This window comes from Labrus mixtus, chromosome 9 (assembly GCF_963584025.1).
Source record: "Labrus mixtus chromosome 9, fLabMix1.1, whole genome shotgun sequence".
NCBI classification, from domain to species: Eukaryota; Metazoa; Chordata; class Actinopteri; order Labriformes; family Labridae; genus Labrus; species Labrus mixtus.
The window spans coordinates 18,597,455-18,611,317 of NC_083620.1; the positions used below are offsets into that span (position 1 = coordinate 18,597,455).

The 13,863-nt window shown below is 41.1% G+C and overlaps 1 protein-coding gene across 2 annotated transcripts; it reads left to right on the forward strand.

Annotated features, from left to right (window-relative positions):
- The first annotated feature begins 1,109 nt into the window (after window positions 1–1,109).
- On the forward strand, window positions 1,110–12,862 carry taok1a (TAO kinase 1a). 2 transcript variants are annotated; one of them, XM_061046658.1, is made up of 20 exons: window positions 1,110–1,395; window positions 4,039–4,288; window positions 5,137–5,208; window positions 5,329–5,430; window positions 5,533–5,578; window positions 6,530–6,626; window positions 6,728–6,841; window positions 6,940–7,031; window positions 7,179–7,272; window positions 7,389–7,470; window positions 7,591–7,758; window positions 7,913–8,113; window positions 8,240–8,368; window positions 8,692–8,928; window positions 9,022–9,150; window positions 9,243–9,446; window positions 9,597–9,836; window positions 10,065–10,277; window positions 10,395–10,577; window positions 10,784–12,862. In XM_061046658.1, the coding sequence occupies exons 2-20, from the start codon at window positions 4,157–4,159 to the stop codon at window positions 11,315–11,317; spliced, it is 3,069 nt and encodes a 1,022-aa protein (XP_060902641.1). In that variant the 5' UTR covers window positions 1,110–1,395; window positions 4,039–4,156; the 3' UTR covers window positions 11,318–12,862. The 2 variants fall into 2 exon arrangements, with proteins under 2 accessions (XP_060902641.1, XP_060902642.1); XM_061046659.1 differs by lacking the exon at window positions 1,110–1,395 and adding an exon at window positions 1,405–1,577.
- Window positions 12,863–13,863: the final 1,001 nt, after the last annotated feature.

A 13,863-nucleotide genomic window follows, 5' to 3' on the forward strand; every position in this document is an offset into this window, starting at 1 on the left:
GTGTTTTTAATGTGCCAATTTAACGATAACAAAGCATTAATGTGTGTTTGAATTCCTCAGTAGTAGGCCTACAGTGGAAAACCTTGAGATGCGTTCTTCATTTGGACTTTTGGTAACCAGCCTGCAGAGGAACCCCAGGGGAAGGCATACACTGTTTCAGTGTACTGCTGGATAAGGGACCATTCAAGTATTATCTTGTAAATGTGTCTCAGGGTTTTGAAATTTGTTCTTTAAGGGCAGGGCATCAAAATGTACTAACAGACATCTTTGCTGAGGAAGAGTAGAAAAACTGATGTCTACAGCAGAGTCAATTGCTGCTCATGAATAAGAATTTCATAATCAAACCAGTATGTCATTCATTATAAACACTTAAAATTTTAAAGTTCTTCCATTCTATTGTCAACATCATATTTATTCTTTAAAATGAACCAAAATGAAAACTGTTGAAAGTTTGCATATTCCAAAAAAAAGTATATTCCTTGTTTTTATTCATTCAATTCAAAATAAGTTGCCTATGAAAAAACATGATAAGGATAGGATAGGATAGTACTTTATTGATCCCCAGAGGGCGTTACAGCAGCACAGACAAGAAAGCTCAAAAATACACATTAAACAGAATAGATAAGATAAATAAAAATAAAAATAAAAATAAAAACAGGGGGTATATACAGTACAAAAATGAATGATGAAGTTAACTGGGGGGAATTGAGAATTCAGAGAATGACAAGATAAAGTGACAAGTGATGATTAAAGTGACTTGGTATGATAAATAGCAGCAAGTAATGTAAGACAGCAGAGAAGAGAGGCAGTGTTGTACCACAGTAATGTGCAGTTATATAATATAATATAATATAGTGCAATATGAACAATATAGTGTAATATAATGAAATGTTATATAATATAGACTAGTATAATAATATAATAAAAAATATGTAGAATGTACAGTATGTATCTATAGATAAGATACTATTCCACAACTTTTGTATGATTTGAGAAGTCTCGATATACTACAGGTCTTTTTTTTAAATTCTGTGTCTGCCTGTGGATGTTTTTGGGTCAGGGAGAGTTTACTGCAGCTCCAGCAGGCAGGGCGGAACTGCTGTTTGTGTGTCGAAGGAAGACGGACAGTCGGAGAGAGAGAGTCACAGCCAGCGAAAAAACCAGCGGAGATTGTTAACATGCCAGTGTTTTAGCTTGAATCTCTAGTTTTCCATCGACGTCGTGGATAATAACACGGCTTGTTTTGCTTGGTTGTAAAGGAGGTGTTTGAACTTCCCTTCATATTCCTGCCCAACGTATTTCCACGAAGGGAGGCGGCGGTGGAGCGCTCGGCAGCCATCTTTGGAGCTGCCTGGGAGTGGGATACGACTATCTGGCACCCCAGATACTTCGAGGGTGGGGATTTTTAACTTATTTCACTGAATCTGTACGTTATTATCGACTGACAACGTTAGGAACAACGAGTATTTAGTGTAGTAAATGACCGCGCCTGGGATGAAACAGGAAGAATACTCGTATTATCCCAAAGTGTTTTGAATTACACGACAGAGTGCTGAAACCTGGCCTGTCAAGAGAGGGTGAGTTTCAGCTAACTGAGCTAAGCTAACTTAGCAAACATCACAGAGGTTTAGCCTGCTATTTGAGCTATTTATTGACCAATCCCTCTTAAAGTATGTCCATTCCATTAATTACGTACAGGTGTTCCTCTGACAGCTTAATCCACACGCTGTAAATGTCGCTTACATTGTTTTATTTTATGACACGTAACTTGGGCTGAGCTAACGTGAAGTTGAGTGTTCAGCTAATTTTTTTTTTTACAGTCAACGCTGGTTAGCTCAAAGCTCCTCAAAGCTCTGATTTGTTTGCGCTTAGGAGTGTTGTTGGGTCTTACTGTTTATGTGACAGCTGAAATAGCTTTGGTGAAGTCATCCCACCAAAGTCCTTTCTCTAATCCCACTCGTGTTGCAACATTACTGAAGCGTTGCCTCAATTAGTTAATTTAGGATTTAATCATGTGAAGCTGGGCTGCGAGTTTTACTCATCTACATTTTTTTTAATCGTTTTGATATTATACGTCAGACTTCGGTTGTGTCATTAATGGCTTACACATTTAAAAACCATTTTCAGAATTTTACTTCCAGGTGATACCCTCATTTCTTCAGGTATGCAATATAATGAAGGCCTGTTGATAAACTTCCATTGGCTGATAGATAACAGTTTTTTAAAATGTTGTTCTTGGATAGGGATGGTTAAAACAAAGGGTTCACTACTAGTTGATACTGTTATAATGGGATTTTGTTATGATGATTGCATGGCTTGACAGATCAAAATTACTACTACATAAAAATGTATACTTACTCATATAAAGTAACATTTTCTTATTGATAGGGAAGTTTTAAAATGTGTGTTTCACTGTCTAGAACGCATGTCTGAATACATGCCATCGATGTGAAGACAAGGCAGACAGATAATCACCAGTCACCAGGGCCCCTTCCTACCTCCCTATAGCTCTGCGAACAGGAAATGCTGAGAAATGCAGCGCAGTGAGGACATACATCGGGAATTCCAGCCCTCCAGCTTTTGTTGTCCTGTCCTGCTGCATTCTTGTGCATGTGTGAGTCTGTGTTAGTCAGAAGGCAAGGGTGTTTTATGGAGGTATCAGTTATCATCACTCACTTTTGTGATCACGTGTCCTTGGTTGAAAATGCCATCATGAGATATGACAACAAGGCTCATTCATGAGCAACAATGTAGTAAGGGACAATGGCAATAAAGAGGCACAGTCCCACATGGTAATGAGGCTTTATTTCAGCGCAGTGGTTGCATCTGTGTGGAAGAGTGAGTTGTTCAGTGTTGTCGTGAGACAAAAGATGTCTGCTTGAACTGGGGGCTGTATCTCCCAGGCTGGGAAAGAAGTCTTGTGACTCTAGCGTCAGCTCTGCATCTGTTTGCAGCTGATCATCTGAGCAGCATGGACTCAGTAAAATTTCCTTCAGTGGTCTTTGACAGTGTACATCTGTCCTACTGCGGAAAGCCGTATAAAACACATTTTAATAGGAAGCAAAAATTCTAAAGTTTTTACAGGACATGGGAGTTATGTCTGTGATTTACAAGGATGAGTTTTCCTCAAATTTAGAAAATAAAAGATAATATCACTTGTGGTTTCCTGTCATACACATGTAGGTTTAACATATTGAGCTTCGGAGGTAAGGTTAATCCACACACCCTCCCGCACTGTCAGTATTTTTAAATTACGGAAGAAAACTGTTTTAACTGTTTCAGAAAGATTGTTGGATTATCCTGGTTGCAGGACATTGTTTTTCGAAAGATACACTATTGATTATCTGGAAAGGTTGGGGTTTTTTTCTTGGTGGGGGGGTTAACGAACTCTTTGATTACTCGCAGGAAGGTTTTATGGACAATGTTTGGTATGTTTGATATGTGTGTTTACCTAATACAGGTTTAACAAGTAGTCCAATCACTGGAACGCTTTGTTACAGTTCAGACATCTGTCTCGGTGAAACAGCGAGTTATTGCTTCTCTTTCTTGTTCGAGCTGGTGATTGTCAGCTGCACAGTTCTTTGTTTCCTCCCAACATCTGTCCGTTCACAATACCAGTCACTGAAGGTGTTAGGGGAGGTTGTCAGGACACAGCCCACTGATTTCCTTACCGGGGTTGCTGTTACTATGGAAACAGGAGACTTATGTCTTGTTACTGCAGGTTTTCCTACTGACCATTCTCCACATGTGCACCTTAGATCATGGTGTAGTTCATGGTTTGCATAGCGTAAGTTAATGGGCTTTGTTGGTGCTGAAGGATGCTTCACCTAACAATTGTCTCTTACTGTAACATACAGCGCAATTCATGTTACAGCATAATATTATCATTGTAAAGGAGTCTCATCTCAAATCAACGTTTCTAAGCACTAAGTGTGATATAATTTAAACTGGAGACACATGATTACATTAGGCTGTATCACTCTGCTGCTTGTTTGTTTTTCAGTCAACTCATTCTTGTTGTTCTTTCTACTTTTCTAGCTCTGACCACATATGAGACCACTGTCCTGCAGATGAGCCATCGGTGGGGGCTATCCAGTCGCTGTCGCAGACCCAGATAGTCCCGGGCGGCAGCGGCATTGCCCCCTTGCTCCCCATTATGCCCAACAGCAGTCGGGCGGGGAGCCTGAAGGACCCCGAAGTTGCTGATCTGTTCTTCAAGGAGGACCCAGAAAAGCTCTTTGCAGACCTGCGTGAGATCGGACATGGCAGCTTCGGTGCTGTATATTTTGTGAGTATTTCCAAATGTCAGGTTCTGGTCCAAGATCAGGGTCATATTCTGTTAGTACCAAAACCCTATTCATCCTATTTCATATTAGTGAGGCTCGAAGACATAAAGGAAGCATACAGACCTGGTAAAGGTCTGTATACCGTCAGAGCTGTAAAACTAAACCTAGCTAAGTTTATGAGTACACATTTTTGTAATAGCGCCCTGTTACTGTCTCTGTAAATTCAATTCACAAAGTGTCTGCTAAGTGAATTGAATTGTAGAATTGTAAAGTGGATATTATTCTCTGAGACTTTGTAGAATACCGTGTTTCTGTCAGTCAGCTTACAGGGTATAAGCTATTTGTTGTTGTTATGTAATGCTACTTCCCCCGAACAGCTACATTGAGTCAACATGTCGCTCCATGTGAATTCTCACAAGGATCATGTAGTTGATTCTCTAATACAGATTATGATGTCATAATGGTTTAGGCTAAAATATCTTACAGTGATGTTGAGTTTATTATGCAAAAAGTACAGTCTTAAAGTTTCACGGGAAAGTTAAACAGAAAAAACATATAAATTGAGTATTTCAAAAAAACTTGCAGCTTTAGTCACTAAATCACTCATCACTCATCACTCAGGGGTTTTTACTCACTTTTTAACCAATTAAAAAGCACCAATCAAATTCATCCCAACGTTATGTCCTGCATTCTATCTTTTGATTGGTTAGATCCCATTTCAGTTGGCAATGCGTCATTACCCAGCAGTTAGACACTCTCGATGTTCAGTTTCACAGGGACTTTAAATCATCATTACAATTTTGAAGTATAGATTATAAAGACAACAATATGTAATGTGCTTACTCTTCAGGCACGGGATGTGCGGACAAATGAGGTGGTGGCCATCAAGAAGATGTCTTACAGCGGAAAGCAGTCAACAGAGGTATGTTAGCTTTTACAAATCCCTATAATGTCAGAAGGGAAACTGTTATAATCTGTATTCTTGAATGTTGTATTGCTTGTTGTTTCAGTCCAGATTTTGTTTTTTTTACTATTCTTACAGAAATGGCAAGACATAATCAAGGAGGTGAAATTCCTGCAGAGAATACAACACCCCAACAGTATAGAGTACAAAGGATGCTACCTGCGAGAGCACACAGCCTGGGTGAGCTTTTACATGAGTGATGATGCTAACAACTGAAATGCACTGATAGAAAAATATCGAGGGGACTAAAGTTAACACACTGCCCTTTTTATTCCACTGCAGCTGGTAATGGAGTATTGTCTGGGATCCGCCTCTGATTTGTTAGAAGGTGAGTTGAGTTGAAAACATTCTTAACTTGTAATCAAGTTTTGCTTCCTATTCTACAAACTGTGTTTGTGCTTTTGATCTCACAAGACTTTGTGTTTAACCTTTTACTCCTCACCAGATAATGGGAAGTTGGGGAATTAGCGTTAGTTACCTCACAACGACAACGATGTCCACACCCCTCACAGATATTTACAGTTCTATACCTCAGAAATCAAGTCATGTGGACTTGATATGAAGGAAGAGAAACTTTCCAAAAGTCTGCCCGTCCGTACCCTTTGTTGACAAGTGATTAAATACATAGACAGAAAGACAAATCTCACCTGTTGCAATGGCAACCTTGAATCATGTGGTTAGGATACTAACATTATCAAGCAGTAGCCAAAGCCGATCTGAATAAACACTTTCTCCGGTCACAACTTTCAGAAGTCACATGATCTATAGCCTGTTGTAATGCTTAAGTTTACACACCGACTGTGTAGTTGGGAGTTGTTGTCTCTTGTGACATCGTTATTACATTTTAGTCTAGTGCTGTGTGGGTAACAACGTATTTCCTCCCCTGAACTACATGTCAAAGTGAGAGACTTCATGTGTGTGAAAAAACCTTCACATAAAAGAACAGGTCATAGAATGTGTTTGTACAATAAGCCTATTCTCTTGTCTCTAGAAAAAAATAAGCCAAAGGACATGTTTTTTTTAACTGACACATTGGCAATTTTTTTTACTTTGGATTCAATCATCATTGAATCGAATAGTATCAAACCGAATCGCACCGAACCCCATGTAATTTAATAAATCGCCCCTGAATCAAATCCCAAGAGAATCGAATCGTATCTTGTCAAGGAGTGATGCACACCCAAAGTATTTATCATGCTTGAGTACGAGCAGAGAGGCTAGCCTTCTTGCCACTTTTTGTCTTTATTTACATCACTGTTGTCAAATGTCTCCGCTCCAGTTCACAAGAAACCCTTGCAAGAGGTTGAAATAGCTGCAATTACCCATGGTGCTCTCCAAGGCTTGGCTTATCTTCACTCCCACAACTTGATTCATAGGTGAGTGTTTGAAGTGTTGAGGAGCTGCTGGTGTTTCTGCTCTCGGGCGTTTTTGTCTTCTTGTGCGGTGCTGTAACAATATCCTCCTCTGGGTTTGACAGAGATATCAAGGCTGGAAACGTCTTGCTGACGGAGCCAGGGCAGGTCAAGCTAGCCGATTTTGGTTCTGCGTCTATCGCCTGTCCTGCCAACTCCTTTGTTGGGACTCCATATTGGTAAGATACAGCAAATGTTTAGCTAACACAGAGTTCTTCGCGAACTTTGGTTGAATTTCTATTTCAATATTGCAATTGTCCTGAATTTGTGTTTCTAGGATGGCCCCAGAAGTAATTTTAGCTATGGATGAGGGTCAGTATGACGGGAAGGTGGACATTTGGTCTTTGGGAATAACCTGCATTGAATTAGGTAAGGTCACATCCATCTATTTTTAAACGTTTACCAACATCTCAATAGTCTGACTTTATTTAGGCAATGGATAACTGAATAATGTTGTATTTTTCTTTCCTGGTGTGATTTTCCTGCAACATGTGACTCCTCTTACTCAACGTGTAGCTGAGAGGAAACCTCCACTTTTCAACATGAATGCAATGAGTGCCTTATACCATATAGCACAGAATGAAAGCCCCATGCTGCAGTCTAGTGAATGGTGAGTAGCATTTTAATCATATGAGCCTTTTTCATTGTTTTTTTTTTCTTGTTTTTTCAAAACCTGAGCTGCTGAAATAATAAATAACATACTTTTATCTCCCATTAAAAATTTAGGACGGAATATTTCCGAAACTTTGTAGATTCTTGCCTTCAGAAATTCCCCCAGGATAGGCCGAACTCTGAGGAGCTCTTACAGGTGAGAATGACTTTAAAAAGGCAATCAAATACTTGTATAATGCTTTATGGGTAATCCCTAAAACTCAAGTCAGAATCCAGGGTTTTAATGCAAGAGGTCTCTTCTGTGTTGCTCCTCCAGCATGCATTTGTCCAACGTGAGCGACCAGAATCGGTTCTAATCGACCTCATAAGTCGGACAAAGGATGCAGTACGGGAACTGGACAATCTGCAGTATCGCAAAATGAAGAAGATCTTGTTTCAGGAAGCCCACAATGGACCCACAACCGAGGCACAAGATGAAGAGGAGGTCTGTTTTGTGACGGCTTTAATTTCTCTATTATTCAATTTCTATCAACTCCAGTTTAGTCAGTATTTTATGTTTATTCATTATCTTATGTTATTAAAGAGGGAGCTGTGGTAATCATGCTGCTTACTGCATGTGTGTTTTTTTTTTCTTTCAGGAGCCCGAGCACAGTGTGAGTAGGACGGGTACAGTGAACAGCGTGGGGAGCAACCAGTCCATACCCAGTATGTCAATCAGTGCCAGTTCGCAGAGCAGTTCGGTCAACAGCTTGACAGATGCCGGAGACGACAAGAGTGAGGTGGACATGGAGGGAGACCACACAGTTATGTCCAACAGCTCCGTCATTCACCTGAAACCAGTAAGAAGCTCAGGTTCCAGTCTTGTATAATTATTGTGTTTTAAATACGGTACAAGAAATAATTTGATTGACTGTAGTATCTTGTTATGTTGATTACACATTCTCTGAATCGTTTCTATCTTTCAGGAGGAAGAGGCATACAATGAAGAGTCAGAGTCTAACACCAGGCCAACAGAGCCCCAGTCACAGCCTGCACAAACTCCACGGCCTAAACGGAACCGCGAGCACTTTGCTACTATTCGTACCGCCTCAGTGGTAATTAAACAGATTTTGTATTTACAGATCAAATATGAAGATAGCAAAATGACTTCTGTCTAACCAAGACAACAGCTCGTGTTGGAATCCTGCTGAATTTTCCACATCCATGGGTCGATTTTGGCTTTGAGGCTAAAAATGTGTAACTTTATATGTAGTCAAAAGCAGAGCTATGATTCTGATCTAATCTTTAATGTTCTTAGAAATGTCTTTAATAATGAATCCTTAATTTCTGGATTTCTGCCTGACACATTTTCCTGTTCTCTCAAAAACGTTTTCCTTCCATTGCAACAATAAAAAGATCTTTGTCTCGTATCTTTCAGCTCACTCGGCAGATTAAAGAGCACGAGCAGGATTCTGAGTTAAGGGAACAGATATTGGGCTACAAGCGCATGAGGCGGCAGCACCAGAAACAGCTGATGGCTCTGGAAAACAAGCTGAAGGCTGAGATGGATGAGCACAGACTCCGTCTGGACAAGGAGCTTGAGAACCAGAGGAATAGCTTTGCCCAGGAGATGGAGAAACTGATAAAGAAGCATCAGGCGTCCATGGAGAAAGATGTATGCTTACACCTTAAACGTTCACATGAGATATCTTGTTGCTTTTTTAAGTGACGTGCGTACTGACTTTGATTAACTTTTTTTCTCCATTAGGCAAAAACTTTTAGCAATGATGAAAAGAAGTTCCAACAACATATTCAGAGTCAGCAGAAGAAAGAACTCAACAGCTTCCTGGAATCCCAGAAACGAGAGTACAAACTTCGTAAGGAACAACTCAAAGAGGTAAGACGGTTCCCCAAAACTTTCCACTTTACTCACTGTATGTGCCATCTGGTCTGTTCAGTTATTGACCTCTAATTTGTCTTCGGATTCAGGAGTTGAATGAAAACCAGTCGACACCCAAAAAAGAGAAGCAGGAGTGGTTGGCAAAGCAGAAGGAGAACTTCCAACACTTCCAAGCAGAGGAAGAGGCCAACTTACAGCGTAGACAGAGGCAGTATCTGGACCTGGAGTGCCGCAGGTTCAAGCGGCGGATTTTGATCGCTCGCCATAATATTGAGCAGGACTTGGTGCGAGAGGTCAGCTCACTAGTCTTTCTCCTTTACTGTACTGCTGTCTAAAATGTTACAAATAGGAAGAAAAAAATCTAGAATTGAGTTATTAATTAATTAATGAATTGCCTCACAATCTCATCTCATTTCTTTGTCCCTCCATTTGCACATTCACAGGAGCTAAACAAGCGTCAGACCCAGAAGGATTTGGAACACGCCATGCTTCTCCGGCACCATGAGTCCATGCAGGAGTTGGAGTTCCGCCAGCTCAATACCATCCAAAGGACGAGGGCTGAGCTGACCCGCCTGCAGCACCAGACGGAGCTCACCAACCAGCAGGAGTACAATAAGAGGAGAGAGAGGGAACTGAGGCGCAAGCATGTGATGGAGGTTCGCCAGCAACCCAAGAGCCTCAAGGTGAGAACTCAGTTTATGTACATGCATGTATATTGAATATTCAGATCATATTCTTATTGCAGTGCTAATGTGTTTAAGTTTTTAAAAAAATGTATCAGACTTAAGACGAGGCAGTTTTTAAACCACCTTCGCTAAATAAACTGTTAAAACATAGAAGAAAAGAAGCTCACGTTTCTCTTGCTGTGAATATAAAGATTGCTTTGTTACATAATTTTCTCTACAACATAGTCCAAAGAGCTACAGATCAAGAAGCAATTCCAGGACACATGTAAGATCCAGACCCGGCAGTACAAAGCACTGAGAAACCATCTGTTGGAGACCACACCAAAGTCAGAGCACAAGGCAGTCCTTAAACGGCTGAAGCAGGAGCAGCACCGCAAACTGGCCATCCTGGCAGAGCAGTATGACCACTCCATCAACGAGATGCTTTCCACTCAGGCGGTGAGTCTGGCAATGGCAAGAGTGTAGAATCCTGTAGAGTTTAATGTAAGACAACAGTAGCTCCACTAGATTGATATGTTCAAATCAGTTATACTTGTTGTTTTTCTATCTCCTTAGCTACGTCTGGATGAGACTCAGGAGTCTCAGTGCCAAGCCTTACGAATGCAGCTACAGCAGGAGCTTGAGCTTCTGAACGCCTACCAGAGCAAGATCAAGATGCAGACGGATGCCCAGCATGAACGCGAGAAGAAGGACCTGGAGCAGAGGGTGTCGATCCGAAGGGCCCTGCTGGAACAAAAGGTCAGCCTTAATATTCTTTTACAGTAGCCTGACTCCATAAGCATTTGCACAATTTATAGGGTGCAGTTTAAATGCCTAGATGAATTTCTCAGGTTTCAATAGTTCTGGTTTATTAGGCCTGCTAAATTGTGATTTGTGTTTTCAAAAAATGCACTTTGAGGCAAGTATGAACATTTTTATTTACAAATTCTTCTGTACTTATTTAGATTGAGGAGGAGATGCTCTCGCTGCAGAACGAACGCTTGGAGCGAATCCGGAGCCTGCTGGAGCGTCAAGCCCGAGAAGTGGAGGCTTTTGACTCAGAGAGTATGCGCCTGGGTTTCAGCAACATGGTGCTATCGAATATCTCCTCAGAGGGGCTCAGCAATAGCTTTACCGGTGCTCCAGGAAACTGGAGTCACCATCAGCAACTACACCCATCAGGGAGCTCTCAAGGGCCACACTGGGGCAGCGGGGGGTCAGGTGCAAGCCATCAAGGTGGCCATCACCACTATCACTCCAGTCCAGGAGGGGCCGCTATGCAGCAAGGCTGGGGGCAGGGCATGCAGGGAGGTGGGGCTCCATCACCGTGGGGCCACCCATCAGCAGCAGCCCTCGTATCCCGAAGCAGTGCAGGTGCACAGAACAGCCCCCAGGCGATGGGGAGGACACCCTCAGGAGGGCGCAGTGAGCAGAGCATGAGCAGGAGTACCAGTGTCACCTCTCAAATATCCAACGGGTCACATCTTTCCTACACATAGATCTCCTGCTCGCCCTGGAGCTTGAGCGGGGAGATGTAGAATCCAAGAAACACAGCAGAACAGAGTGATGGCGCTGGGCTCTGCTGCGTTGTCACTCCCTGCGCCTCAGTTTCTCCCATGTACAGATGTGGATGTGTGATCAAAAATATTTTGCTCAGGTCAAAAGGGCTGGAAAAGACGCAGCCCGCCCTCACGGCAGTTTATCGGCACACATGCAGATCCTTAAATTCATGTTACATGAGCAATTTGAGTGTCAACATACAATACTCCCATTGATTTTTATTTACAGCGCTCCCATGGAATTTTAAAACCTACATGTTTTGTGCTATTTGCAGCCATTGCTCTCATTTGCACATCAAACACTTGTTAAACAGCCTTTGACATGTGTTCACTATGTCCTTTAAGCAATGTGGTATCAAACAATCACAGGAAAGTGATTTTATTTAGCCCCCCTTCCTTTAACTCAGCTGATTCATCATCAGTTATACACTGGTTGATGGTTTGATTGCAGCAGGCCTATCAAAAGTTGCTTTGCTGTTGTGATACCAGCCTGCTGTAATGGTCATAGTGATAAACTTGACGCCAACTTTTAACCAGCCATCCTATTTCACCTGATTTCCCACCGGACATCAGCCAAAATGAGACTTCACAAAATGAATAGCCAAATAAAATCATCCTAAGTGATTAAGGCTTATCCTACAACACTACTACTGTGCCTTTTAACCTTTCATGATAGAAATCTTGCTCAGATGTTATAGTTTAAATTTTAAGATTTTTATCAGTTTATAATCAGTGACAGTGCATCTTTGGTCACAGAATGGTTCAGTCCATTCTGTGCTTGTACTTCCAGAGGACCCAAATACTTCTCTCAAATAGCTCTATTCACTGTTTGCAGTAAGTTTTAGGTCAAGTCTTATACATGTTAAGAAATAGAAAGTTACTTGTATATATGAGTTACTATATTTTTAGGGTCTTCAGAGCGGCGGTACACTAGGGGTGAACCCCTGCGTTACAGAGAATGTAAGTGTACACATTCACAAGGGGCAATATGAGGAGAGACTATTTGCCTTCAAAAACAATCCTAGCATTGATCTGTTGGTTTTTATTAGTGCCTTTTTAAAACTGCTGCCTTTTTAAAAGCACTTTATACAGCTAGATATGTGTCAGTTTTTTCACAGAACTCCTGGTGGATGAGTGTTTTGTCGGTACGCCTGTAGTTAATTTGAGTAGTCAAACTAACTGTGCTGTGATTTATTTAAGGAGCAATTTTCCCCCCCAAGTACAGACAAGAACCTAGTGCATGTCTACATACAGAATGTGAGAGGAAGTATTCCGCTGTAAGTGTTACTTCTGAATTGTCACTGAATTGAGGTTGCAAGGGTGCTGAGGTCAAAGAGTTAACTGAGAAGAGAATCCATTATGTGCAGGCAGAAAGGTTAACGTTATCCTCATGACCATGACAGCAGGCTTGGCACTACTAACATACCTACAACACTGTTAAAAACAATTTTGGGGCCCAGTTAACTAACACTACAATAAAAGGGTGCATAGAAATGTTACAACATCTCAACAGAAGCAAAGAATCAGGGTGACTGAATGTATGCTATTGTAGCATAGGCATGTTCATTTAAAATGTTGTTAACACAAACTCTGTGAGAACAGCCAAATACAAAAATTAATGTAGAAGCACGTAGGTAGTCGTTTCATCCTTTAAACAGCACCTCTAATAATATCTGTTTCTCTTCTCTCTTTTTCTCTGGTTTTATTTCAAATATCATCGGGGAACTCTGTGCCCTTTCAACCGCTTCTCAGTTCAACTTTCCATTTCCCTACAGAAAAATGTAAACACTTTGTCGAAAAAGGCCTTCATGTAAAATGATCCGGAGAAACTCCCCTGAATCACAAAGCTGGAGTTAAATGTTCATATGTGTATATTTTATTAAAGAAAACATTTAAAGACTAAACTCACTTTTTAAGAAAATAATTTCTAAAAACTAACTTTATTTAACTGACAGACCACACTGATATTAGCCAAACATTTTGCTCTCCAAGTGAAAGAGCCGCTGAGTTGTCTGGACATAGCTCATTGGAAGATATTCTTGGTTTGTGTGCACAGACAGAATGCCTCATATGCATGGATTTGCTGTCATCTTCTTTAAATGCCACTTATTTATTCAGGCAGCGATCTCATCTCGGCGTCATCACTGCAGAGTTTGTTCTCCCATCGCTGCACCCGTTTGACATTTTGCCTCCCCCGCCCCGCTACTCTGATTCAGAGCCAACTTTTCACATGCTGGCTCTCTCTGAGTAATACTGTCATACTGTGATATGTTCCTATCACATGTGAGGACACAAGAATGCTGGGGTCTTTTTCTTAACTAGGTGGGATTTGAACTTCCACATGTATGTATCCTACCTAAATTTCTGCATTATATCAAGTGACATGGTTCGTTCCCCAAAATCTCTTTTAATGCCAAGTGACTTGTTCCTGCGACTGTTACGGAGCAGGTTATAGTCCTCATTTCTTGTCTGATTTGTTATTTGGT